At 35.3% G+C, this 24,697-nt stretch overlaps 1 protein-coding gene across 4 annotated transcripts in view; it reads left to right on the forward strand.

The window, feature by feature from the left end:
• ZNF385D (zinc finger protein 385D) overlaps positions 1–24,697 on the forward strand; it is a 723,301-nt gene that overhangs the window by 631,403 nt on the left and 67,201 nt on the right. For all 4 annotated transcript variants that reach the window (XM_019726024.2, XM_074312787.1, XM_019726025.2 and 1 more), the window contains one exon: positions 12,244–12,406. In XM_019726024.2, the coding sequence (XP_019581583.1) occupies positions 12,244–12,406 (163 nt within the window). The remainder of the gene's footprint in view (positions 1–12,243; positions 12,407–24,697) is intronic.

Consider the following 24,697-nt stretch of genomic DNA (forward strand, 5'->3'; position numbering starts at 1 on the left):
GATGAGTCAAGTGCAGGTCTGTTTCCAGAGATCCACTTATATATAATATGGAAACATATATTAGTACAATTAAATAAGGCAATAGTGCTCAGTTCAGAATGAGTGTCAGGTAGATGAAGTTTGCATCTGGAGGTTACCTGAATCGACAACTCCATAATCAAGCAGTCAGATCTTTCATTTATTCCATACCTTTCCTAAATCCATTGTTCCAAATAATTAACCATTAAATTGTCCTGTCCTGTATCACAATCACTAACAATATACATGTTGCAAAATCCAATGAGCATTCTATGCTCTCCTTTTATCTGATGTGGCAGCAGCAGTCAATAGTGAAAACCATTCCTTCCCACAGCTATTATTTCTCTTGGCTTCCATGATTCAGATTTTTCAGGTATTTCCTGCATCTTTTCATCTCCTTTTATCGCTCACTTCCTGCAATACCAATCCATATGTTGGAATGCCCCACAGCATAAGCATTTGTTAAATACATCAATATTTAAATGAACAGATAAATAACCAAACTAATAAATCTAATTTTTAACCTAAAGGACTGGTACTAATAGTGGGACTTTCAGAAGCACAACAGCAGAGGAAACTTGTAAATTGTTTGCAGGACGCACCCTGCAAAGGTGAAAACACAACTTAGAAGAAACGACCTCAAAGAACAGGGCCTCCACAATTCTTTATTGAAAACTGAATCTTCAAATAATTTTGCAAACTTTGTGCTTGATTTTTCTCTTGGTTTCCATGAAGCTTGAGTCACTGAAGCATTCTTGAAGTTCTTTTGTTGTTTTCAACACGTTAAAGTAGCTCATTACAGCTGAATATGTAGTGGAAAATAGCATCTGTTTACACTGTAATAATATAAAAATTACTTACCAGTAACAGAATATAGAGCAATTTGCAAAAGCTAATCATATTTGTGCACTTGCCTGCAAAAAGTAAATTGTTAATATATGCCCAAGGGGGGAAATCTTTTCCTGGTTTAAGCCATAGAAGCAGTGATATTAACAAGCATCACTTAGAAAACCTCTGTATTTAAAATTGGATTCAAAATATCCCAATCTGTCATGAAAATATAGATGTTTACTAATTTTGTTAACTTTGACCTTGGTAAATTCAAACAATTTAGAGATTCAGATAACATCATAGGAAATCCTATGGTTAGAAATTTCTTAATATTTACAAAGTCAAAGTTTTCATAATTCTTACTTAGAGAGAACTTTTGTGTTTTTGTTTACTTCTTTTTAGTGTTAATCACATATACTATTGGAAAAAATGTGTCAAGTGAAGCTCCTCTTTTGACACCATCCCCCAAAGCGTTGAAATTAGATGTGTTTAAAAATTAAAAATTAACATTTGAAAATACTGAAAAAATGTAGACTAGAATCTTAGTTTTAGTAATCTCACTAAGTTGTAGCTTTTTATTTCTTCACATGTGAAAGCCAGAATGTGCTTAAATTTTATAGTTATTGAGACTTTTAAATGTTACATTTATAAAATTTTTAAAAATATGATTTACAGAACAAACCCTTTCTCCATTGGACATAATAGATACAGATGGCATTAGGTTTTGTTTTGTTTGTTTTTTTTCCTCCTATATTTATCAGGGGAGATAAATAAATCAGTATGATGTAAATCTTTAAATTCCCTTTTTCTGGATGCCAGGATGAAACATATTCAACCAAGACAGTATTATTTGAGACATGTTAATAATATTCATTAAGCACAGCTCTCTTTTATATTTAGTCAGCCCTGGATTATTTCTCCCATCCTGCCTTGTTACTTTTGACCTACCCTTTAATAAGTTCCCCATAAATGGCTAATTATATCCACTACAATTTTAACTGAGCGAACATCCAATAGACTTTATCCATCCTCATTTTGCTGCTCTAGTGATAGAATTTTTATCCTTATGAATCTAGCCTCTAGAGAACAAATGCTGAGATATTATATTCTATACAGCTGAGAGAAGTGGGTCCTTTCCTTCTAGTTAACTTACTTTGGTGTGAGGATAAAATGGAAGTGATTCATTTTGTGGCTGAAACTTGAAAACTTTAAACACTTTAAGAAAAGACAGATTTTTTAAAGCTAAGTGATGAAGTATACTTCAGCTCAATGAAGAATTTAGAAATATGTTATCTCATACACTGTCATTTGGATTCTTAGTTCATTCATTCAAATGTTGCAGCTGATTAAGGATTGTATTTCAGTGGTTAAACAGGAAAAAATATTTTATTTGCCTTTCAAATGGAATTTCCCAGTGGTTTCAGTTACCATCTGTTGCTGAAAAGTCCCCAATTTAGCTACAGCCTAGACTTCATCTCTAAGCTCTAGACCACATAGCTGATTGTAGAGCCATTTAGATGTTTTAAAGACTCCTCCAACTCAGCATACCCCAACCCGAGTCATACTCTTCCCCCAAACATTTGGACCTCTCTGAATATCAACACATCTAGGAAATGGAACCTCCAAGCATACATTTGCAAGAAGCAGAAACCTGTGAGGCATCTTTGAGACCACCCCTCAAAATTCGCCATTGGTTCTTGACAGTTTTTAACTTACATATTAATCAAATATGTGTATTCTTCCCTCTTTGCTGTCACTGCCATCATCAAATTCTTGGCTGTGGACATCTCTTTCTTGAACCACTGCAATCATAATCCAACCCTCTGCTCCTCCCCATTCTTGCCCTCCTCCTCTCATCCCACCTCTCTGTTCCTGCCAAAGTGATCTCATAAAAATGCAAACATGTTTATGTATCTGTATTTCAGAAAACCTTTGAGCAGCCTTCCGTTTGAACAGAGTGAAGAACATAATCCTTACCCAAGCCTACAAAGCTCTTTGCAAGAGCTGACTTGTGCCCGATGATACTTCCTGATCCTAAAGGCTTCTCATATTGGGATGTAAACAAACATAACATAGTTTTACACACTTTGTTTAGCACATCAGCATTAATTTATTGGAGCTTATATTGAAATAATTGAGCTTGGTGAATGCTGAGATAGCCTGATGCTAGCTAGCATGGGCCTAAGATAGAGTGAAATTTTATGAATTATTGACCACAAAAATCAATAATAGTTTCTTATTAATGAGCTCAATCTCTATGCACTCTTTAGTTTTAATTATGTCCTCTGCAAGGTGAGCCACTATAAAGGCACATAATATGGTTATTTTCCATTGTCTACTCCCTTTTGGATGGAGAAGAAGAGCTACAAACATTGTCTTTGAAGGTCAACAGATGAAAATATGCCCTGTTTTGCCCTTACTATGTGGTTGAGTTAGTCTAGCTTTCAGAGTATCAGTCTTGGCCTCTATAAAGTGCCCATGGTAACTGTCATTCCCTCATAGGTCTTTGTAAGGAATAAGTGAGAATATTCATAAAAAGCCTTTTGCATAGTAGCTGTCACAGATAAGCATTTATAAATGCCTCACATAAATATCCACTGTGTAAAGGAGCAACAGGGTTTCCTTAATACCATTATAACATACTAAACTCTTCCTGTAAACATGACCCAGGGGAAAAAAAAACCCTCTGGCCCAACATTCTACCAAGCACTACTGAATGCTCTTTTGAGATATTGTGCTGTTAGCTAGCACCTAATTGTGGACATTTTCTCTGAACACTAAACTCTTGGGATTAGAACTTTTTCTTGCTAACATAACTCATCTACAATCTACATCCACATCTACCATCTACAATGGTCAATCTTGAAACATAAACAATTTTATTTATTTATTTATTTATTTATTTATTTATTTATTTATTTTGCAATAAGAAGAAATTTTGGTACAACAAGAAATCAGGCATTTATACATGTCCAGATAACTCAGTCTTCTAAGAGTTATTACCACTGTCTCTTACCAGCTCATCCTTCCTCTAAAAGTTAAGCCAATGCCAAAGCCATTTGTTTCTGCAACTTTGGTTTTATAAAAGTTAAAAGCAACAACAACAAATGCTTTTTTCTGTCTGCCAGATATTTTCCTAAGTCCATGAAGAGAACATTATTTGAGAAGTCGGTGACTTCCCCAAGTTTTACCCATAAAACATTTCACTTCAGATCTCTCTGATCAAAGGGATGTTCTGAGGTTGGGTCAGGTCAGCCAAATTTCTCTACTGTAAAAGCATTTCCTTTTCCTTTTTTCCTAAATCCACAATTTCCGTAAAAGGACAGTTTATTCACAGTGTTTATCCATTTCCAGTGTTCTAACCTGGTGCCAAATTAATTTATACAGATGAACATTAGTGTCCCTTTATTTTGACCCAGCATGGACACTTGTTCTTGTTATTTAAGCCCCTCTTTTATCCAAGAAGCCTTAGGTACTTTGACATAATTGATCTCATTGAATCAGATGAAGACTTTGCCAATTTTTTCTATTGGTTGGTGTTTTTTTCTGTTGATTTTCAAATTTTTGTTATGTAACGTGAAGTTTATCCCCTTTGCAATAGGACTTACAAATATTTTTGTTCGTATTTTTTTCAAACCTTTTTACTTTGCCTATGGTATTTTTTAATAGAGTAATTTGTAAATGTAGTTTAATTTTTCAGTTTGACTTGTTCTCTACTCTGTCGCCATGACAGTAGTATCAGAGCGTGGGTCAGTGAGTCCTTTGTGAATGAATGAACAGCAAAGGGACTAACATAAGGGTGGATTCTGCCTACAAGTCTAGGTTATTGATGTCATTTGTGGTCTCATTCTCCATCTTTGCCCAGTGTATTTAAAGTGCTTAAGAAAACTGTTATGGTTCTTAACATTGACAAAATATCTGGCTCAAATATAAACCATTATTTTGTGGACCTGAAGAATCTCACTAACAATAGCATATTTTTGAGGTGATCTTTGGGACAAGTTCATTACGGGAACAATTGAAAAAAATTCTCAGATTTAGAAATTTGAAATACTACGAACCTATAAAAAGATTTATTTATGGAGAAGTAGAGAATTTAATCATTTTCTTTAGTGGAAGGTGTTCTTCCACAAATACAGGATATATATTATGCGGATTTGAAAGGAGGAAAATGGGTTAATGATGTAAGAGTTAATTTCTCATATTGTTACAGATCATAAAGTATTCCATTTTGAGAGTTAAAAAATGGTGTTAGAGAAATAGCGTTCTCTAAGTACTGAAAATTTCTATATGTGTATTTAAAACAATTGAGTATTTTATATAAATCTTAAAATGCTTCAGTCATCACTGGAATTACTCATTGCATTTCCCAGATTAAAAAACAAAACTTGTTAGTTATTCATCTTTTTTTTTAAAAAGTGAAAAATCTCCATATTATTCCTTTGCTACATCTCATGCAAAGAGAGCTCCTGTAAATAGCACAATTTGCAATTGATGATAAGCTTCAGCCTGAGAAAAAAAATAATAGTTTGTGTTTGTGCCAGATGCTTTTCCAGTATTAAGTGCCATAAAAATTCCCTGAAGTGTGTTCAACAGAAAAGGCAAAGTGCCAAAGAATGGCAGAGAATTAAGTTGAACCCTGTTCACATATAAAATCCACTGAGACACCATATGCATATTTCCATTTTAAAATCAAAATGTGAAGCTAACTCAAAGTGCATTTAATAGGCACCTATTTAGAGATCTAGACTAGGACCTAGGGATAGAATGACAAGTAATGTCAGGCTTTCTCTCTCTGTTGAGGGATTCACTCTTTATGAGAAGAAACAGACATTTAACCCTTCTTATGGAAGTGACATAAGTTCTACAATGCAGGCATATCAACACGACATGGAGGAAGTGACATGTGATGAATGGAAATCTGTCAAGCAAGTTAAGGTGCTCTAGGCAAAAGGAACTCGTCATACAAAAGCTTGAAAATGATTTCTCCCTATGGTATTTTTCTTAAGAGAATAAAAGGGAAGATTATTCCTCATTTATCTATATCACAAGCAGTTATTCTCAGACATTGGGGCAGGTAGAGGCATGGGGCAGGTAGGTTACCTGCAGGAGGAAGTTGAGTGTTACTTAGAGGAGGCATGCACGTCGTGCGAGGAAATAAAAATGTTTATCTCTGTTACCGATACCGATGCCTATGACAGCTTGACCTTCGGACGTAATTAGATGCAACATTTCTAATTGCCGCAAAATTTTTAAATGGTATGGGACAATCACACTCTAAGTGAAGTATTAAGCTATAGACATTGTGAAGGGATATTGAACATTGGCTGAGTAGTTAGACAAAGTGTTATTTTTTCTGATTTCTCTCAGTTCGATACAAGAAATGTTTGATCACTAGAGTTAAAACTGATTTGTGATTTCTGGCTTACCTAAAGCTTCCAAATATATTGAGCAAACTTAGCGAGCCAAGTATTCTGGTTCCATTAGGTGATGTGTACCAACTTCCCTAGACTACGGTTAGCTGGGTGTACCCCAATCAGGGCCCCACCATTAGAAGTCAATAAAGCAGCTGTTTGGATTCTAAATATATAAAAAACGGTAGTTTCACAACAGGAAGCAGGAAAAATCTCTCACATTAGCTTCTTTCACTCAAATAAGTGGTACTTTATCACTCACATTAGATACTTGAAAACATTAAATACTTAATGTTTCAAAATCGTGACATTTGTAGATGAGAAGCTTTGAGAAGATAAGTGAGTCCATCTAGATTATCTTTATGCAACCACATAAGTGACAAGGTATTTTCTTTGCTTATAAAATGTTTATCTATATCTTTTTTTTTCAGTGAGTAGTGGTAGTGTATAAAAATCACTTTACTCGTGTGGTATTATCTTTTTTTTTTTTTTCAATTTTTCTATTTCTGTTACTGTTATTGTTCTTTCTGTATTGAAGAGTACAGAAGACAGGAACACATTTAAAGTGAGGCATCAATCACTTGAGCTCAGAGAGAATGCTCTTAATTGAATCGTGTTTTTTACTTTGGGACTCAATGCCAGTGAATTTTCATTTTTATTCATAATGCAGTCATCTACTTCCATGTAAATTACATAATCACAAGTTAAATTATTAAATACTCTTTATGGGACATGTAATTAAGGAATGAAAATATGTATATCACATTATTTCCCTTATTGTGTAAGAGAATTTGAAAGGTACATGTTTTCCTAGCAGTAAGGAAAATATAAAACAATGAACTGTTCTGTCTCTAAATTTCTTCTTAGCTGTTTTGTTAAGTGGCATTCTTACTCCACTTCAGGCACTCTTCTTGGCTTACTGGAGTGGCTTTTATTTGCCTGCTGGCAAGACATGTTTCTCAATAAAAGAGCCCTAAGTATATAATGAAAGAACTTGCACATGACTAGCACTAAATCAATAACACTAACACTAATGCAAATAAAATAGTGAATTAGATACTTGTAATAGTGAAGTTTGAAGAATTGTGACACAGGGCTTGGCTTAGCTTCTCTTTTCATAGAACTGGGGATTCCCCCAGCTCCCACAGAATGGATCATGGTAATGCATTCAGTATAGAGGTATAAATAATGGTGTCAGAGGATCATGCTGCAACAATAATTAGCTTGGAGAGGAAAGGTAAAAACTAGAAAAAGAAAATCACTAGAACTTGCAAAGCACTTATATGGGGTTTCCGAATTGTATTGAGATTTCCAAGGTTGATTTGCTATTTTCTGTGCATCCTTCTTGGATAGAAGTTTCCCAGTTACACATGTATCTGAGTTATTTTTAACTTCTTTTTATGACTGGTTTTTAAGAAAAGAAACTTTTCATTTTGGGGGAGGGCAGTTGATACATATTGCTCACATTTAGACCTATCTAAATGTTCAATCTTCAAATGATAATGCATCAATCTTAAAAAATGTAGACTCTGGTTGCTTACATAAGAAGGGTTCATCTTTGGAGAAAATGAGCTAATATTTAAGATGAATGGTTATGAAGCTTTAGTATGCTTAAGAATCACCTGGAAAACTTGTACATCACAGATTGCTCTGTAGTTTCTGATTCAATAGGTCTGGGATGGAGATAGAGAATTTACATTTCTAACAAACTCCCTCCCAGCTGCTGCTATTGATGATGCTGCTGCTACTGATGATGCTGCTGCTACTGGTCTGGGGACCACACTTTGAGAACTAATGCTTTATATGAATGGTAAATTAAGCTGAGAGTTGATTTTTTAAAAAAACAAAAAAGGAGTTAAAATAGAATAAGGACTTGGAAATCTTCTACTGGTGTATACAAAAGTGATATTCAAAATATTTAACAAGCCACTGACCAATTAGAATGCATACTGGTCTTAATCTATATGGCTGAGCCTGTGCACGCTGCCTCAATATTAGACTTCAGTGAGTGTATGTAACATAAAAACAACTGTACGTGGATGAAGCAAAATTTTAAACCTTTTTCCTGTTGTAATTTTTTAATAGTTCTCAAAATATAAAATTAAAATAAGCATTTCAGAGTTTGAATGCTATATCACATGTTATCATTTGATGTTGTCTTCATCTTCAAAACAATAGTCTAAGCTAAAATTTTAAAACTCAGATTTTTTCTTTAAAAAAAAAAAAAAATTCCTCTGGTTCAAGTGTCACCTCTCCCCTCCCCAAAGAGGATGGTGACTTCTTTAATACCTACTCTTCCTTTTTCTGATGTTACGTTTTCATATAATGGTTGTTTTATTATTTTAATAAATTGAATATGTGGTAAAATTACATGATTATCACAAACTAACAAAGATCACCTTGTTCCTTTTGAAATCACGTGTTTATAAAAATTAGTTGGTTATGGTAACCAGATATGTATGCTCACAATACACCCCCTAGATTTAGAAAAACATATTAAAACACCTTTATATAAAAGAGATGCAGAGTAAAAGTGTACAAGGTATTGGCGCTAAAGGAATAAAATGGTACATAAATATTAAGTATCCAGTGAGTTTCACAGAGTAGTAGTGACTTATAAAGAAGCATCCTAGATAAGTAAAATAAATGTGTTTCAAAAGGATGAAACCCTACTCCCAAATGTTAGCCATTTAACAGTTATTTTTATCTACTTTGGCACTTCAGTTGTTTTTAAACTGGAAGCCATTTTGACATACTGAAGATAAAATTTGATGATGAAAAGTCTGACTGGCTACTGATGACTAGGATGTGGCAATGACATTTAAAATGACATCATTCTTTTCTACAGAAATGCGTGTGCATATCTTTAATGTCAGCAGCACTTGCCTCTGTGATGACACTTGTTAGATTTCTTGGTGTCATGTGCTCTTTCAAGGTCGGTAGTAGTGATTTATGTTACACAATACACCAATATTCCACTTATTATTTAAAAGTAAGTTGTCAAAGCCCAATTTTTTTATTGTTTTGTTCACTTCTGTGTGTACTAAGATCATTTGATTCTGTTTTAGTTTTAAAATACAGAATTCTGAAACATGCCATAATGAAGTAGTATACTTCTTTAACCTTGAAATCATTCCTGTGAAAAATAACTATTTGCTTGTGTCTGATGGTTCCCAGATTTCTGGGAAAGTCTTGACTCAGAGACTGGCTAATAAATAACAAGAAACAACATTGGAGGGAATATCATGTGCTATATTGCATCCAGCGCTTCTCTGCCCAAAGGAAAAGCTGATGAGGCCCAAAGAAACATCTCTGGCCAACTGCTGCTTTTTAAAAATCCCCCAGCAGGATTCTTTCTCAGGCTGCAGCTTTATCTACAGTCACAGAAAAATTAGATGTGGCTGAATAACCTATCCAGTCCAGTGAAGTGGCCGAAAGGGGTGAGGAGAGCTGAGTTTTCTCTTTTTACACAAGAAGCACACCTTTATACAACACACCTGTATCACGGTGGACCAAGAGTTACGGGGTCGATATACATAGAGAGAAAATTCAGTACTAGTATAACCCGAGAGCAGTCCAGTAAATTCTACAAACATTAAATAAAGGTTGATGACAAAGAAAATTTTTAATATCCAGAAAGGTTATCTCTCTGCATTTGGTTTCCAACTTGTATGTCCACTTCCATTCTAACACACACCCTGTACCATCATCACATTGATCACTTCTAGTGCTGTCACCCTTTCTGTACTCCATCATTCCCCTAAATTCCACATGTCCTGGGTTCTCTATGGCACTTGGAACCTTCATATCATTGGATTTTTTAATCAAATTTGTGGGAGGCCCAGTTGTCTTTTTTTTAATCAGAAAAATTCAGTTGAGATAATTATTATCAAGGTGCTTTGGGACTTTTATTCAATTAATAAATTAGTATGCATTATTTTATTATTTTGTTTTGTTTTGCTTTTCAATATATCAGGTGTCTCAATTGGGACACACTAACTATTGGTCATTTTATTATCTCGTCCTCCCTGTAACTGCCCGAGCCGTTTCACGTGTTGGAAGCATTGGTTTAGCTGTACTTGTGCAGAGAGTATTTGGAGAGTATAAATACTCTATTTACAGGGTTCTCTTGGAGTAAATTTCTTAATTTCCAAAATAATGACATTCACCTGGGCCCCTGTTGTATTAAAACAAAGGTTTTATCTGATTTGAAATACCACCAAGAATGCATACTTGCTAGAAACCTTAAAATGTATATTTTGGAAGTATAATTAGAAATATCACTGTTCATTTCAACCCTATTTTTTCAATATGTAGTATATATAAAACATTCACTTCTATAGCATGTGTAAGGATGCTGACAGAAGAGAGGCACTTTGCTTTAAAAGGAAAGTATATAGCCAGCTGCCTAGAGAAGATGACCAACTATATTGTGGATTTAATTGACTATAGCATAATACCCTCAGAGATGTGGTCAAAGGACTTGATTTATTAAAAAGGAGAACTAGGCAGGAAATAAAAGGGGAAGGGCATGCATGCCTCTGTCTATCGAAGTAGAGTTCTCCATGTAGACTTTGAAACAATCTGTCACTGGTTCTTCAATTAACTATAGCAAGTCTTAATTTCATATTTTGGCTCACGCTATGTCTTTTAATGTTATGTGTTGTTGAAAAACTTGTAACCGATGCATGAATGTCCTCTCTGTTCAAACTGTTTCTAATATATAATATCCTTGTCCAGTGTTCTTTCAATAAGGGTACCTAGTTCTTCAAGGATACTTGTCAGAATGATGCAGATGAAGGTGTGCATTATTTATCCTTTGTAAAAAGATGCTATATACTGCAACACCCTATCTACCACAGTTGCTGTGATGAAGAGGAAAATGGGATTATTATTTTTCTGACAAAATGGAGCATTGAGTTTCAATAAGCCATGGGAAATAATGGGCAATCTAGCAGGCACAATCCTCCACTGAGATATGCTTTGTGAGGTGGCATTTTTAAACTTTTTGAGCTGGAAAACTTTCTGATCTAAGAATCTCCCTGTCCACTCCCAGCCCCACCCCAAGCCACACAGGCTTTGTTTTTGTTTTTTCCTATAAATAAACATTAATAAATAGAGATTACTTTAAGCTAATTTTCTGTCTCAATTAATGTATCTCTTAAGTACCCCCCCCCCAATAGTCTTACTGAAATATAAGCTTAGGAAAGTGTATATTACTGTTTTTTAAAAAGTCTCAGAAGGCACAAGCAAAAGAATTGCATTGGGCCCATAAGGTAGTCAGAACACACTGGATCCTCTTTATAGTGGGTCAGGGTATGAAAGACTCACATGTTGAAAGGATGCCACTACCTTGAATTTCTCAGACTCCCCTCTGTAGGAAGCAAGGAGAAAGAAAGAGTAAGAAAATTGCCCAGCTTCCGCCGTACTCCATTTGGATGTAGGCAGTGCATTTGCTTTTGAACTCTGAAGCTTCAGTCTCCGTCTCCAGGGTGCCCACTTCCCTTGTTATATGCAAACTTTTCCTTGCAGACACCTGTTGGGGACTGTATTAATAAGACACATTGTAGAAAGAGAAAACACATTTCCCAAGCCAAGAAGGTGAGAGCTATTCTTTTCTAGGGCCCTTGTTAATCTTTGGGTGCCCAGCATCTTCTGTGGCAGAACAAAGGCAATACAGGTGTAAATTCTTTTTTTTTTTTCCCCACTCCACAGAGAAAATGTTGTTCACATGTTAGTGTTCAACTATATTTCTCTTAAGAGAAGCAATAGACTATTTCTTCCTCCCATCCAGAGGTTTTAGCACATGATTCCCATTGCTTTCTAGCATCATTCTAAATAGAAGCCCACTGTTTGGCCATGGCCAGAATGAGCTTGAATGGTACCTATTATTGAAAGGGAGTCTGTATTTGCAATAATACAGAGAATGCTAGTTTAGAAATGAGCCTGATTGCATGGTTCATTTTGTTCTCCTTTGTAGAGCCAGGCTGCGGCCCACTACAAAGGCACGAAACATGCCAAGAAGCTCAAAGCACTGGAAGCCATGAAAAATAAGCAGAAATCTGTATCTGCCAAGGACAGCGCAAAGACTACCTTCACCTCCATCACTACCAATACCATCAATACCAGCTCTGACAAAACAGGTTAAGCGATGATCTTTTGTTGTTGTTGTTGTTGTTGTTGTTGTTGGTCGTCGTCGTTGTCACCATCGTCGTAGCTGTTGTTTGGGACGCCTTCCCTTGTCATCCCGTGTCTGTTTACTTATATTCCTGCCGCACCGATTCATGCTTGATCCATCTTTCTGTGTAATGGTAATTGTTTCCCCTCGTTTTTCTAATACCCTGAAGACATTAAGATAATCCCTAGTTATGCGGCAGATGTTGCCTTTGAAACAATCCTGTGTCTGTTTTAAAGGAGCACGACAGTCATGAAAGCATTTGAAGCCGTGTCCCCAGTAACCATTTTTGAAAAGTGAACCTTTTCCGTGGGTCTCGTTTGCATCGCCTACGCAGCACCCTCGCCTATAACTGCATGGCAGATTTGATTTAACTGTGAATCCACAGCGAAGTATGCCAAATGAATTGAGAAGGCCCCAATAAGGGCATTACTGACAGGCCTTATTCTCATAAATCCCAAGCATTGCAATGTTTTAAGTAGTGACTGTGTAATTCTGGGCTTGTTATGGCTGGGTAACCTTCTCTCTGCATACACAGGTAAGTGTTATTGATACCAATTATTCTTTTTAACAGAGTCTTCACAGTGAAATAATGGCCTCTGAATGGCCCCTTGAGATAGTTCCTGCAAACAATCAGTTTATTCATGGCAGGGGAAGCCAGTGGGGTTTCCCTAAGCTGGCATTTTAAAATATAAGAACACTTGTCTTCGGAATTTACATGAAAGGAAGTACTGTGTGATTCATGGATGAACCTTTAATAAATCACTCTCTAGAACATAAGGGCCAGTACATGTTGGTGGTTTTCTAGTCCCTACAAATGGCACTGGTCAGGAAACATTCATATCATCATAGATAGTAATGTCTTAACTAGAAGAGATTCTTCTGGCCATGACTGATGAAAACATAAAATGCTACAGTGAATAACTAGAACAGATTACAGCGACTTTATTACCCATGGTGGCAGCCATTAGACATAAATATGCTACTCAAAGGATCTGGGAGATGCTGACTGCTATGTGAATCTGTAAGGCATAATGATATTCTCGCCAAGTTCCCATGACAAAAGTGTTGTCCTTTTCCCAGGTATTATTGGTCGATGCATCATGCTGTCCTCCCTGAGAACCCTGTGTACTCTCTGAGGCTGAGTGCATCTGTCATCTTTGTACCCTGGCTCTGGGTGTAGGTGCTGAGTAAAATGTCTGTTGGATGGCTGAATTGTCTCTCACCTCTTTGATTCTCTGAGTCATTCAATTTTGTGTCACAACATACTTAAGGAAAAAAAGAAGTGCTGTCATGTTCACTTCTTTGGTATCCCGAGTAAGAGCTGGATTATGCCGTTTTACTAATTTGGATGTAAAACCTTACAGGGAAAGCATTAATCTTTCCTCTGTTATTGAAAACTCACTGCCTTATTTTGGGGGCTGTAGGGGAATGAACAGTAATGAAGCAGGTGAGTACAATTTTTGCTCCCAGATTTTGGGGCACAAATTGGCATCCCTAAAAGCCATACTTCCCATAAAGAAATGTCTTTCATTTGCAGAAAGATAGTGAGTAGGGAGAATAATAGCAGATAGGGTTTAATGTGAAGAAATGAGTTTGATGTACAGAGTTTAATGTAAAGTGTTTTTCTTGCCCCTGAACTTTTCTACTCCTGGATGTTTTAATCAATAATGGCTATTGGTGTTATCTTGACTCCTCTTAAAAATGCAAAAAATCCCTGTTACCTTGAGGGTGCATATCATTTAAAGATATTTATATACTTTGTGGGTGGAACTGCTAACTTGGGTTACGGGAAAGGCTGCCACATGTGTTGTTTCGATTATGTAAGAGAGCTATGAACCCATTCTTGCATCCCTCAACTTTGAGACTAAATATAAAGGGTGGCAGTCATCAAGGCTCTGTCCTTTTAGAAGTTGAACTGAAACAATTTTGGGGTTGGGCTGTGGGAGACAGCCTACATAAGGTAAACAGATTTCCAGTGGAGATGCCAGAATTTAACTAATGGTTGGAATGGCATTGAAATGGTGACATACCCTTTCAAGCTGGAGCTAGGGAAAATTCCAGAAAGGCAGAAAGGATAGTAAAATCCATGAAGTTGGTACAAATACTCTAAAGTCAAAGGAAGGAAATAATGGGCATCAAGATGGACATCGCTCTCCTAATCTATAGGAGCTACATCAATCAATCAATCAGTCAATCAGTCAGTCAATCAATCAATCAATCAATCAAAACAGCCCCATAGGTTGAAAGACTAAGGATTCTACACACTCACTAGATGCTTTAAGCCAAATTGTATCAAACTGAGATTTCCACAAAACTACCTATGAGAAGTAGCCCAAGAAAGCTCCTGTCATTTCATAGGTTATTGTTCTATTTGTATTGCAATATAAATCAGAGACATCTATGCTGACAAACTGGAGTTTTCTTAAAACTTATCACTTCTCCTTTTTATTACTGCCTGCTTCCTCATACTGGTTAGAAAGAAGTACAGTCTGGAAAAGAAGATGTGTCTCTGAGCGAGTTTCCTAGAAAGGATAAACATTTGGAGATGGAGAGAGAGATAAGGGTCTAGAATTAAATATCCTGTATTTTTAATCATAAAATATATTAACATTCTACTTAATGCACAAGGTTGTTTTGTGATTTGTGGGCTTATTCATACATGAAATATACAGATGTATTAAATCACATTTTATAAATTTTACCAAATTATTCTTAATAAAATTAATCCAACTATATAAAAAGCTAATTGTTTTTAAAAAGTCTACATATGTAATTATTTGTTCGACCAACAAGAACCTTAAGGGTGGGCCACAGTGAAAAGGGCAAAAAGTAGTGTCAACTTGAATTAGAAAATTGAATTGGAAGTTTTCCTGGGTTTTTCTAACATACAAGGAATAGAATACTCATATAAAACAAATTTTCATTGTGAATCTACTCGATAAAAAGAGAACTGTGACAAACAATTCCTCTTGAATTCCTAAATCATATATTATGGGTTTTAATTGCTGCCTTGGGCTAATACATATGTCTAAGTGACACATGGGGTAAGCTTTTATTCACTAGCTTTTTGATCTTGGAATTCTTTTTCATTTTTTATGTCAGTCTGCATGCTGGAGTAGTGAGCAATAGCTAATATTCAAAGATCAACCACTAACTGCTTATAGAAAGCCTAGTTCCCCTATCTGTAAGCAAGAAAGATACTCCTTAATATTAAAACATAATTTTAGTTCTTGTGATCTAATGAGAAATATTAGGTTGGTGAATTTACACAAAGAAAAATTTACAGGCAAAATAATATTTTTAAAACAATTTTGAACACTCAAAAGTGTTGGTATGTGAAGGTGGTTTCTATTTATTGCAGAATATTTCATAGAACAAATATTTTCAAAGTTGGCGAGAATAACTTTGTCTAATCTAGCAAGTTTGTTTTTTTAATACAAAAATTTTATACAGAAAAAGTAGTGCCAAAAATAAAGAAATTATGCTCAAACTAACTTAACAAATGTAACTTTTTTTTTTCTCTATGAAATGACAAATTCAAAGTTGTCTGAATTAGTCTTATGCTAGGTCATCCTGTGATCTTTCTTTACTTTCTATTTTTGGGAAATCTTATTCCCATGGCCTATCAGTTAGGTTAGGCTAGGCTAACTTTGAAATCCTAGGGGCTTTTACAGCTAATTATTTCTCACATTACATATCAGCTGTGGTTTTCTTCCATGTTAACTCCAGGGCCAACCTAGTGAAGCACTGACTAGGTGGACATTACCGATTGCATGGAAGAGAGAAAAAGGATTGTGAAACAATAGGCTTTTAAAGCTTTTTCGTGGAAGTGACATATAATACTCCTCTCACTTTCATTGGCAACTCACATGGTCAAGCCTGATTATAACGGTCAAAGAAGAATAATCTCCTCCAGGGAGGGAAGCAGATATTAGTGAGCAATAAGATACAACATTCCACCATGGCTTCCACTGTCACTTGTGCTTAGCTTTCTCAGCATTCCACATCTCTAGCCTTGTTCTTTTCCTAAATCCTGACCTGGTTTTCTGTGGCTTATTGGTCACTCACATGGATGGTTTGTCAGGACCTCAATGTTATAGGTTTTTCAAAAAGTCGACCAAATCTTAACCATCATCCCCAACTTTCTCTTCATCCTGTCTTTATCTAGTTTTATTTTGCATCCAGCAGTTCACCAAGTTGAAACCTTCTAGCTGTCTTTGTCTTGTCTCCCTATCTCAGCCCATTCATTGGTGCAGTTGTTGGAATCCAGTCCCCAGAAAACATCTTTCACACGTGGTTATTAACTATTGCCTGCCCTTATAGGTCTGTGTCTTGCCCATGCAATTGTCCTGGCCCCCATTCTTGCATATCCTTCATTCTGTTTATACTAGACATGCATAGGTCATAGCACTTACTCATTCATAAACCTTCAATTTGCCTTTATGCTGAACCTTGTGGCCCTCCAAAGTTTGGCCACAGCTTACCTTTCTAAACTTTTCTCCTACTGCTCACCTGCAATATTTTCCCCAGAGACACAGTATGGTTTATCGTCTTCGTTTCTAAATTTCTTAAAAGCATATCACTTCTTTCTGCCTAAGAATTTCTGTAAGAATCCATACCTTTCTAACTATGCTTTCGTAGTTTTCTTAAAATATAATTTTTATTTCTTTACCTTCTGTTGCTAAATGGTATGTTCGTTGATGGTACATTCTTGAATAATCCATTTGTCTATCTTTTATTTACGCAATACTTTTTATACAACAGATAATGCATAAGTAGTTTTAAATTTGAAGCAATCTGTTTTATGTTTTTATTCTTGAAGCATAGCAAAATTTACACTTTATTATTTGTGAGTAGATGATTCTCATTAATCCAAGTTTTCGTAAAGATCGTGACATCTAACCCCTAAAGTTTGTTTGTTTGTTGAGATTCTCTAGTTTCACAGGTAAAGAACACTTGACACTTCTAATGCCCCTTCAGTGACTATCAATCAGGAGTTAATCAGCGTATTATGTATATAGATTTACCCTAGTCATCTAGTTCGTAAGAACTGAGAATGTTTCTCCCAGGTCCCATTACATAATTCTCTTTATCAAGTCTCACTGAATTGCAAATACATTCATTAGAAAAAGCTACCATGTGACAATTTAAGTGTGTAGTTCTCACTCTTAAGATTCAGTATTTTTGTATCTATCTTTTCCTCTCTTGTTCTTTTCTTAAATATAAAATTATAATCCAGGGATGTTGTACTCACCTGACTCAAGGATGCTAACAGTGGAATACTTTTGAATCTATTGTTGAGAAGGTCTCTGAATGCAAAGGAGCATTTATTTGCTCTGGATTAATAATTGACTCTGGTGCTTATTGGAATTCACATTATTTGTTCAGGGGCTTAAAGTGATAAAGAGACTTCTCTAGTGATAAAGAAGATAATCTGATGTAAAATGATGACCAGTGACTGCAAACAAATACATCAGGAAACAAAGCCTCTTTGGGATAATCATTCAATTATAAGGTCACAAAGTCTGGGATCTTTTTTATCCTGAGCGTGACCCTCTGGAGCCAGCTATTTACATTCATATTTACATCAGACCCAGTGCCAGGTAAAGCTAGGCACACATATTTTTTCCCTTTCCATTTAGTCAGAAGTGAGATCATTGGAATGGTGGTCTGCAAATAAAGGTGTAGATGAATAGTTTATAAGGAAAAGTCAACCCCAATGTCATTTAGAAAACGGACACACAGTTTTCAGCAGAGGACAAGTCGGAATTAGCTTTGTTTCTGTTTTCAAAGGGAAGATGGGAAAAGTTTGCTTTTCTTGACGTAGGCTTCAAACAGATGCCCCAAATTTTGGAAATTATAATGAAGTACAAGCTGGACTTGACATCAGATGGCCATGTGTCTTTGATATTGTATCATATATATATATATATATATATATATATATATATACACACACACACACACACACATATGTATATATATACACACACATATATATGTATATATATACACATATGTATATATATACACATATACATATGTGTATATATATGTGTATATATATGATATAGTATGTATAAATATTTTATACACACATTTACTTATATGCAAGATTCTGTCATTAATACCCGTCCTTTAAATATCCTACTGCACCAGATCTTTATAATCAGCTTCGCACATTTTCTTTAAGAAGAAAAACATAGATTTTTGTGGCTTATGAATCTATAGCTCTGTTGTAGTTTAAGAGGCAATATAAAGCCATTTGAAAAGGGACACATTTCTATCAGCACTTATAGATCTGGTGCAGTGGTGTACAAATGCCCCGCTTGGCACAGTGGAAATTGTGCTAGCGCCTGGGGTTTTTCTTTTCTGACCCATTCTCCCAGACAAAGCCTCCCTGGGACAATCACTACTCTGTGATAAAGGACCCTATTGCAAGCATCTTGGCGCAGGAGTTGAAGCACCATTGTGAGATCATTTATTTTAAAAGAAAGTGCTTTTTCTTTTCTTAGCACTGGCTCATGACAAGCTTCAGATTGGTCAAAGAAAGAGACTTTATCAAGTGTTCCTTTCTCAAGATAGGTGACAAGTGCCAGCAGAGTGTGCTGGTAGCAGATACCTAGAGAGATTGAAAAAATAGAAAGGAAATTCAGAAGGGGGAAAAGAAAATACGTAAAGCTCATTTGAATATTGGGGTTCCAGAATCTTTGTATGTGAATCAGTGATAACAAATTGTATGTTAGGGATGACATGGAATAACACAAAATATTCCATCCTGCTCTTTTTGTTCATGAGGAAATCAAGATGAATATTTTTTTGCTGCTTCCATTAGACTGATAAAAATTGTAGCCTAGATAACATTACACATAAGCACAAAAGAGTTTTACAATGAATTCATCTGGACAAGAACATGTCTTATTCAACATAATGAATGAATGAAGCAGTAAGGGCCTAAACTTGTTAAAGAACCTGTCAGAGAGCTTTATTTGGGTGTTGGTGTATGGTGTGCAAGAGAAGAGGGAAATTAAGACCAAATTGACAAGCTCGTATATAATTTTGTGTTATAATCCAAAGCAACTGGGTCCCTTACTTGTATGTGTATATGTGTGTATGCATGCCTGTGTATGTATACACACTGTATGTATAACTATTTGTCTTTCTTTACCATAAATATCAAATCTGTAAAATAAATAAACTAGACACCTAATCCGTATCTGTGGAATACTAGACATCTGGATGAATTTTTTAAAATTAAATTAAATTCCCAGTAGCTTTGTCTACAGATGCTATATTGGTAAAAACATCTGTGTCTCCATGTGCATTTGTATGTTTTGTTTTGTTTTGTTTTTTAATTTCTGAAGGGGTGTGCTTTTTTTTCTATTTTTATACTGTTCTTAGAAATTGAGTAAGCATAAGCTTAAATAATGACAACATATTTCAATTGCAAAATAATAATTCTTAAAGGTAGAAATTTAACCATAACAAAAAAAGTTAAGCAATCTTAAATATGACAGAATTTGAAATGAGCACCTGTAAAAAAACACGTGGATCATTAGAGAACTTTTTCTCCAAAATAGAAAAAGGAAGGGTTTGATATTTAATAGTAATAGGCACGAAATGTGAAACAAAACATGTTCACAGCACATTTCTTACAGTCAGGAGACATAAGCCTCTACTGAATTCTTAGTAAAACCCAAACTGAAACAGATATTTAAATTAAGACTTAAGAATTGCATTTGTGTCCTGTGAGTTCCAAACTCTTTAATGTGGCATTAGAAATTTTTTGCGATCTACCATTTCTGGCTGGCCTCCAAATCTCTCCTTAACTACAGCCCAATGAGATCACCTGAGAATTGGGAGCAAGATGTATTCATCTTTTACCTGGCCAAGTCCTCCATTATACCTCACCCCATCCTGTGCATCATGTACGCAATACACAGAGGATGCACCTGCCGTGTGCCAGTACAGACAGGCATGGATTCACACAAATGTACAAATACATGCACACTCTGCCTGGGTGATTCCTACATCCAGGCTTCTTTGTAAGCTCCGGCCTGGCACATGTGGAAATTGTATATCTTCCTGCTTGTCAACCCCATCAAATTTCCAGCTCCTTGATGGAGCATACACCTTTATCCTGTATGTCTTTATCACAGCAACTTGCAGTTTTAAACTAAAACTCTTATTGAACAGTGATATATTACTTTTATTTTCTAGAAGATCATCCTAAGAATTATTTTAATAGTAAAAACTAATACACTCTAAAATATATAGTAACAATTTGAATGCACATAGTCAAGAAGTTTTACTAATCGAAGTTTATTACATGTAACTACTTTGTAATACAAGTCAAAGACATTAACCAGGGTAACTCAGAATTTGAATGTGCAACCCTTGGGTTGAATATATTCCAAGACAGCATAAAATTAAGTTGCTATTTTAATTATCATAATTGCATTTAGATTCATCATTATATTACTGTACTACTTCAGTTTCTAATGAGGGTTAAGAACATTTTAAAAAGCTCTGTTGAGTCAGATTGATTATATACTAACTTCAAGTTGTGACATTGGTATCGGATTAAATTTGAGGGCAGAGAGCATCTTTAACTCTGTGGGGTGATGTCCATGCCTCTTGGCCAGAACACAGCCAGTGCTCAAGTTTACTTTTGTTATGACTCAGTTTGGGGGCAGCCTCGACAACATTTCACACTTACGTGATTGCTCAAATCAAATACCCTCAGATTAACAGTTGGTGTCTGGCCAAACTCCAAGGTGAAGGTCAAGATGCAGAATGTGTAGCAGTAATGATACCCACTTAAACCTTACTTTATTTTTGTCCAGTTTTCTCTTTCCCTGCCAGCTCTCTAGTAGAATTAAGTAAAACCAGGAAAAAAAAAATGCATTTCTTTCATGCTACCCAGGAAGTAGGAGAACTTGTGGAAAAGAAAAACTTTTCCATTCTTCTCTGAAATGGTCAGATATTTGAGTCTGATTTGTGAACTTAAGGTTATTTATTTGTTCTTTTATCCACCCACACCCATTCATCTTCAAGTATTTTTGCAATATACAAGATACTGGAGGGATGAAAACAAAGATGCAGAATACGAATTCTACCCTCAAGGTTGAGAAAACAAGAAATAGACCCCAAATATAATTCAGGATAGGTAATGGTTTGTCACGAGAAAATCGCAGATATGATACCATGAAAGTCTAGAACAAGTAGAATGACCTTTCATGTGAAGTAGGTAGAAGGGGACACAAATATTATTAACCAGCATAGGCTAAGCTTAATGTCAAAGGTATGTAATCCTTAAAATAACTCCTTAGATAAAATGTTTCCTTTAAACAACATTTAATGAGTACTCAGTATTTGTTCGTCTTCAGATGTGGCTCCTATCCTCCAGTGACTCACTTTAGTGCAGGAGACAGAACAAAGTGATTTAGAAATTCTATGCCAGAGGCTTGTGAAAGTTATGGGACAACCTAACTCTTGGAAATAGATGTTCTTGATGTGCAGATAAAGAAACCAGGTTCTGAGTGAAGTAACTTGACTGAAGTGAATAAATGTGTAAGAGGCAAAGCTAGGATTTGAACCGCGTTCTGATTCCTCCCAGGGCCTTTTGCCTTGCTGTCACCTCTTAGGCAGCAACATGTTTATTCCTCCCATAATCTTTATTAGCACTAGCCCCAGTTTGGGTTGCTAACTGATAATCACCATGTCTGTTGGATTTTTCAGGATAGTTCTTCTTATTTTGTGAAAGCCGCTGACACCCCTAAGGAGGCCACTATAAATAGTGGCCTTTTGCCTATCAGCTGTTGGACCTGTTCAAAATTCGAATGTGTGTGTCTGCCCACATTTATGTTCTTGATGTCTTGATTGTGGTTTTCACCTGCATGGAAGCTGGTAAGAGAAGATAAGTTTAAGGGCCACAGCTTTTTGCTAGGCTATATTTTGTTAATGAAAACCATACTGTCATTTTTATAATTTTACCAGACAAATGATTCATGTGTATTGAAAAGTAACATCTTTGATCTCGCTATGTAAAATTTATAGCAGATAATTTAGAAGTTGCCCGTAAAGCCATTTTAACTTTAGCTTTTCTGTATATGTTGATTTTGTAGTTCTTTCTAGACAATGACATAATTACCTGGAAAAACAAAATTGGGTCCTAAATACAAAGGGAAAGAAAGTCTTCTGTGTTTTTGTTTGTTTGTTTGTTTGTTTGTTTTTCCCCATAGCACATTAATTTTTCTAAATGAGTACACAAAATTATCAAATAAAGATATAAGATTATCTACATTAAAAGAGATTAGATTCTCACAGGATGGTATTATCTCCTAGGAGTTTTCACTTTGAAAAAGTGCTTTAATTCTTTCAGGTAACTAAGGTAATATTTAGTGCAGTTATTTTGGTAACTGAAAATCTACTAACCTAGAAAGGATTGGTTCAGGGCCCATAAATGCAAGCTTTCTCTTATGTAAGTTAAGACATTTTAGATCAATCTATAGTGGTATTTAAAAATACGGTAATGTAGTCTAGAGTTCAACATCATGAATAGTTTTCACTATAAAGTCGATAATGTCCTAAACAGGAAAAGCAGTATAGTTTTTACTTATATACCTTTTAAAATTTCAATATGGCATCATATAAATTATCATGTTTTAGCCTCACACAGAATTTTTAAAAAATATGTAAAGAATTATTTCTAAGTTATTTCTATCCCCATTTTAAAGAATTTGCTTTGCAGGAGACTGAGTATCAGAAATGGGACAGAAGTCATAGTTGTCTCCCTATTAGTAGAAACATCTCATAAATTTCTCATTTGCCAAATATTGTGGGAAAATACATTTGTCATGTAGATCTGTTACTTATTCCCAGATACTAGTATGTGTTAACTTTTGTGACCTAGGATGAGTGGATCTGAAAAAGTTTTTTGAAACTGTAGGTGAAAACTGGTTTCTTACTTCAAGGTAATCCAAGATTCTAACCAGAGTATGTGTCTTTGTGTTAAAAATCACTAATCTATTAGCTATGGTTGGAACACTGATAGAACAGTTTATTTGCATGGCTCTCAGACCATTGAGTATGTCTGTTCACTATTATTCCTTTTATTCAAAAGGGTAAAGGTAGCATCTTTCGTCAAACTTGCAGTTAATGGGGGAGGAGAAGAGTTTTCCTAAATTGTATCCTGCAGACATTTATTTATTTCTAATAATCCAAACAGTAATGAAGGAAAGAAGTCAAGTGGGACTTGATTGACAAAGTTCTTTTTTCATTTAGAATCCATAAAGCATGCCTGTTCAATCTGTAGGTACTTTGTCATCAGGGCAATGCAGTTGAGATGTTGGTTTTTTATCAGAATATTTGTCTTTACTTAAAAACCTAAGAAAGCTTTTGTTTTATTTTCATCAAAATCCCACCTAGTGTAAACTTCTGAATAGTCAGGAGTTTCTGGGTTTGTTTTTTTTTTGGTTTTTTTTTTCAGGTGTCTTTTTTTAAATTACATTTATTGGGGATTACATTGGTTAATAACATTATATAAGTTTCAGGTGTACAATTCTGCAATTCATCGTCTGTTTTGCATTGTGTGCCCATCACCCAAAGGCTAGTCTCCCGCCATCACCATATATTTGACCCCCTTAAACCTGTTTATCCTCCCCTTGTTCCTCCTTCCCCTCTGGTAACCACCATACTGTTGTCTATGTCTATGTGTTTGTTCATTTGTTGCTTTCTGTTTTATATCCCACATATGAGTGAAATCATATGGTTCTTGTCCTTTTCCACCTGATTAACTTCACTTAACACGACACTCTCAAAATGCATCCAGTTGTATCGGCTGTCTTCTTATTCCAGAAAGAAAAACAAAACATTGACTATAATGTGTCACAATCCCTGGTTGGTCAATGAATGTATTTACTTTTGGGTAATCACCTCATACTCAATTCAACATTAGCATAATGAAAATCACATACATGGCTATTTATAAACTCTTGGTGTATTTCAATTTAATGAGAGCTTTACTCAAATGCATGAGTATACATATGTAGCTTTTCCTTTAGTGTGCAAATTAAAATAAAACTTTACGTAGCTGGGTAGGATATAAGTATATTAGGCAGCAAAATGGTAAAAAGTTACCAAAAAAAAGTTGAAAATAAAAAGTCAACCATTTGTCTAGATCATGGTTTAGAAAACTTTGCTTCTTTAAGGGAGTCAGGTATTAAATGTTAGCCTTTGTAGATCATGTCATCTC

Source organism: Rhinolophus sinicus, linkage group LG10, assembly GCF_036562045.2.
Source record: "Rhinolophus sinicus isolate RSC01 linkage group LG10, ASM3656204v1, whole genome shotgun sequence".
Lineage (NCBI taxonomy): Eukaryota > Metazoa > Chordata > Mammalia > Chiroptera > Rhinolophidae > Rhinolophus > Rhinolophus sinicus.